Source organism: Ictalurus punctatus, chromosome 5, assembly GCF_001660625.3.
Source record: "Ictalurus punctatus breed USDA103 chromosome 5, Coco_2.0, whole genome shotgun sequence".
Taxonomy (NCBI): domain Eukaryota; kingdom Metazoa; phylum Chordata; class Actinopteri; order Siluriformes; family Ictaluridae; genus Ictalurus; species Ictalurus punctatus.
In genome coordinates, this window is record NC_030420.2 from 519,555 (window position 1) to 524,554 (window position 5,000).

Consider the following 5,000-nt stretch of genomic DNA (forward strand, 5'->3'; position numbering starts at 1 on the left):
CCAGAAGAAAAATGCCTTGCCAAAAATTATGGCCATGAGTCATGATTCTGTCCAACGGAGGATAAACAAACACAGCAGTACAGAATCTCACGCTCCTGTCATGCGTCTCCGCTAAGGACAGTGATTCCTGGACCCTCGCCCCAGGGGTCGCCCTCGTCACTGGCCATCAATCACTCACAACCCTGACTCCAGCGTTACAGGAAGAAAATAAAACTAAAAGAAGGAAAAATATGAGAAAGAAACGCAAGAAGAAAAAAAGTAGGACTAAAAAAAAGCAAGCAAAGGAAAAGAGAAAGAGAAGGATGGAATGAATGCAAGAAAAAAGGAAACTAAGGAAGGAAAGAAAAAAGACTGAAAGGATGAATAGAAAAAGAAAGGAAGGAAAGAAAGAGAAAGAGAAGATAAAGTGGAAATGAACGGGTAAGAAAATTAAAAATGAAAAACAAAATAGAATAAAGGAAGAAAAGAAAAGAAAGTGAGTGTGTGTTAGGACTGTAACGAGTGTAATGAGTGTGCAGTTTCACAGAGCGAAGCTGCTGATTGGTCGGCTGCTGTAACCGTCATTATGACATCATCAGCTATCAATTTATATTCTCCAACACTGAGTCAGAAAGTTTCACACTTTCATATGGAACTGTAACATTTATAAAGAACCAAAAATGAAACCATGTGGTCGTGCTGAGAGAAAAGAGGAGAAGGAGCATGATGATGTGTGGAGTTAAACATGCGTGTGTGTGTGTGTGTGTGTGTGTGTTTGTGCGCGTGTTTTGTGTAATGAATAAAAAGCTTTTATTACCAAGCCTGCGCCTTCCTCCGGCTCATGCTCTGTCTCAGCCACTTCGAGTGCGGTGTCAGGTGATAGATGAGCTGCCTGCAGATTTTATCTGACGACTTCAGCATGTCCGAGTCCTAACACACAATCACACAAACACACAATCACACAATCACACAAACACGCAAACACACCTTACTCACAGTTCTATCTTAGCGCTCAGAATTGAACACAGGATTTGTGATGTTGCACTCATTTATTTTTAAATGCCTAAATTACCTCTCCGTACCAACAGGGGGCAGCAGTGTGCATTCAGTGTCAAACGCAAACGAAAGACAAAAAGCAAAAAGATAAGATAAAGCTGCGTCCCGAATCACGCCTCAGAGCTGTACTACATTAGCACACTGTCTGGTGCAGTCACATCGCTCAGGTCGCTGTTTAAAGGTGCAGTCAGTGATTTTGGTGGAAGTTTGCTGAGGCGGAACTTTCTGGACTGACAGGTCACATGATTGACAGCTGAGCATTTCCGGCTTCTTGTCCTGATCGGAAATTATGTGCAATTTCTCCTTTTTAGAATCTAAATAGATATTTTATTTATTAATGAGTATTTGCTGCAGTGTTTTAACTTTGTCTCTCTCTCTCTCTCTGTCTGTCTATCTATCCGTCTCTCTCTCTCAGTCTGTCTATCTATCCATCTCTCTCTCTCTCAGTCTGTCTATCTATCCGTCTCTCTCTCTCTGTCTGTCTATCTATCCGTCTCTCTCTCTCAGTCTGTCTATCTATCCGTCTCTCTCTCTCTCTCAGTCTGTCTATCTATCCGTCTCTCTCTCAGTCTGTCTTATCTATCTGTCTCTCTCTCTCAGTCTGTCTATCTATCCGTCTCTCTCTCTCTCAGTCTGTCTATCTATCCGTCTCTCTCTCTCTCTCTCAGTCTGTCTATCTATCCGTCTCTCTCTCTCAGTCTATCTATCCGTCTCTCTCTCTCTCCCTCAGTCTGGGTATCTATCTGTCTCTTTCTCTCTCTCTCAGTCTGTCTATCTATCCATCTCTCTCTCTCTCAGTCTGTCTATCTATCCGTCTCTCTCTCTGTCTGTCTATCTATCCATCTCTCTCTCAGTCTGTCTATCTATCCGTCTCTCTCTCTCAGTCTGTCTATCTATCCGTCTCTCTCTCTCAGTCTATCTATCCGTCTCTCTCTCTCTCCCTCAGTCTGGGTATCTATCTGTCTCTTTCTCTCTCTCTCAGTCTGTCTATCTATCCATCTCTCTCTCTCTCAGTCTGTCTATCTATCCGTCTCTCTCTCTCAGTCTATCTATCCATCTCTCTCTCAGTCTGTCTATCTATCCATCTCTCTCTGTCTGTCTATCTATCCGTCTCTCTGTCTGTCTATCTATCCATCTCTCTCTCTCTCTCTCTCACACAATCTGTCTATCTATCCGTCTCTATCTCTCTCACAGTCTGTCTATCTATCCGTCTCTCTCTCTCTCTCTCAGTCTGTCTATCTATCCATCTCTCTCTCAGTCTGTCTATCTATCCGTCTCTCTCTCTCTCTGTCTGTCTATCTATCAATCTCTCTCTCTCTATCTATCTATCCATCTCTCTATCTCTCTCACAGTCTGTCTATCTATCCGTCCCTATCTCACTCTCTCAGTCTGTCTATCTATCTGTCTCTCTCTCTGTTTCTTTCTTTCAGGGTGGTTTTTAGGGTGCTTTGTTCTGAAACAGGAAGTGAAATGGTCTCAATGCTGCATTTTCTCCTCGGCTCGGTTCTCTTTATGTTTATATTCTGGGGTTCTACTCATAGCGGGCATCCATCGAGAACTCCCAGTCCCACGAAGTGAATCTCAAACTGGTCCGAGTTAAACCGCGATTCCAGTTGTGAGCCGAGAAGAAACACACTTTTTACGTAACACAGTTCCCATCATGCATTGCTATACAGGTTGCCTCGTTGGGTCGGATTGCTTTCTCACTACATGTGAACCGCTCCGGAGTTCGTTTGCAATTGGGCCGAGACCACTTCCCGAGCCGAGTGTGAAAACGTCCTTACACTCCCGGTCTCTGTCTGTCTCAATCTTTCTGTCTGTCTCTCTCCATCCGTCTATTTCTTATGGACTGTCTGTGATTCACTCTTGAATAATTGACATATTGCTTTGATTTAAAAAGCACTAATCGCACCATTAATCAGCTCTATTAGATCGCTCCGTCTCTCATGGGGTCAATCGTACTCTTACGCTAAAAACTCCAGCTTGATGTGTCAGAGCCGTTAGAGGATTTTGCTCATATGGTGTGAAGCTGCTGGAGCTGGATCTCTTCCTGCATATTTCACACTCTGAATGTTTTACTGTTTTAATATTCCGATCACGCAGCTCTAAGTTTCTCCATTTGATTTGCAGATTTTCAGTCGCAGTGTCAATCATCATGTTTCTGTGTAGATGAGGGCCTTAATCCAGTCTGCAATCAGGGCAGCACACATACACACACACACACACACACATACACTCACACACACACACACACACAGGCTCTGAGCAGCGACAGACTGAGAAACACTGCCATGAGTCAATCCTACAGCGTGTGAATCACCGTTTCTCTCCTTGGTTCAGTCTCCTTTTGTTGCTGACTTTCAGGAGCACAACTTACCCAGAATGCATTGCTCCATTTCTGATAGCGAAATATTTCCCTCACCGTTTTGGGACACTGCATGTCTCGGGCGAGACTCAGCAGCAGCTCGTGTGAAATCGGATCCACGAGGTTGAGGAACGCGGCATTTTTGTACAAAATGTCATTCAGGGACGTCCCCTCTAATCCCAGATCCTACAAACACACACACACACACACACACACACAACAAACAAAATATTACCTTTAAACAGCGTAGTACATCTCTTTCAAACACCATCCTAACAAAAACAACACAAAAAAATGAAATAACCAAAACTATTAGTAATCTAAAAGAAGAAATTATACAGTCTTAAAAGATACACAGGTTGCCAGATCCGCTAATGACACACACTTACTGGATGTAGTGAAGATGAACATACATACAATTACTATTGCTATATCATATTTTTTTTAAAAGCATTATTGCAGTGTTATTACAGTCTAATAAACATGGCATTCAAGTGGTTAATGTAGTGTGAAACCTTTCACTAGGCAACAGCTAAATATAAAAACAAGCATAAGCTAGCTAGTAGCTGAGGTTAATGATTTAGTTAGCCACCACGTAGCCTGTTGGGTCTTTTATACAGACAGCAAAAGCTTGAAAATGGCACCAAATTGTCGGGAACGTCAACATTTACCTCAAATGTGTTAATATATTCCTTAAAAAACAACTCCATACGAGTGAATTTCACTGTAATTTCATGTAGCAAAAAGCGCTAACACACCTGCTATGGATTCCATCCATACAACATCCATGTTACATCACAGTCATGTTTTAAACTATTGGGTCAGTTTGTGTAATACACACCAGTTCTCTCTCTTGCTCTCTCTCTCTCTCTCTCTCTCTCCCACACACACACACACACCCAGCGCCATCTCAGTGAATTGATTAAAGATGTTGCTCTGTGCCATGAGCTGTCAAACCATCAAAGTAATTAACTACAGAGAGAGAGAGAGAGAGAGAGAGAGAGAGAGAGTGAGTGAGAGAGAGAGCGAGAGAGAGAGAGTGTTTATGACTACACAGTTTGTTAGGGATAGCTAAGCGCTAAGCTAGCTAGTTAGCAAGGTATTACAAGATCGTTTACGGTACTAGCTCTATATTAGAATAATATGAGCTTAAACTAGCTAACTGTAATGTCTTGGTAATTATCAGGTTTAGCTAGCTAAAGTCAAACAGTAAAGATTTATCTGCCTACACGCTCAGGTTCTAGGTAGAACCATGTTTCCCTGCACCCCTGTAGTCCTGAATTAACTTGTATAATGCTGAACTTACACCAGTGCATCAAACAGAAGCTAAGAATTAACACCTACAGCACCGAATGAACTTGTGTTAAATAAATTAACACCTACACAATTCTCTAAACACCATCCGCATTGAATTAACCCTCACAGCGTTGAATGAATTTGTATGGTGTTTAATTAACATCTGCATCACCTTATAAACACCTGCAGCTTTAAATGAGCTCTTAGTGTTGATTAACACGTGTGGTGTTGAGGTAACACCGTATCTATAAACACCTGCAGCTTTAAATGAGCTCTTAGTGTTGATTAACATGTGTGGTGTTGA

At 42.1% G+C, this 5,000-nt stretch overlaps 2 protein-coding genes across 3 annotated transcripts in view; one reads left to right on the forward strand and one right to left on the reverse strand.

Moving 5' to 3' along the window:
* lrrc75ba (leucine rich repeat containing 75Ba) overlaps positions 1 to 5,000 on the reverse strand; it is a 24,630-nt gene that overhangs the window by 16,559 nt on the left and 3,071 nt on the right. The window contains exons 2-3 of the mRNA XM_017466914.3: positions 3,458 to 3,586; positions 797 to 909 (exon numbers count right to left, since the gene is read on the reverse strand). Coding sequence (XP_017322403.1) covers positions 797 to 909; positions 3,458 to 3,586 — 242 coding nt within the window. The remainder of the gene's footprint in view (positions 1 to 796; positions 910 to 3,457; positions 3,587 to 5,000) is intronic.
* The window catches only part of ggt1a (gamma-glutamyltransferase 1a), a 28,469-nt gene that overhangs the window by 5,991 nt on the left and 17,478 nt on the right, over positions 1 to 5,000 (forward strand). The gene's annotated exons all lie outside the window — the stretch shown is intronic.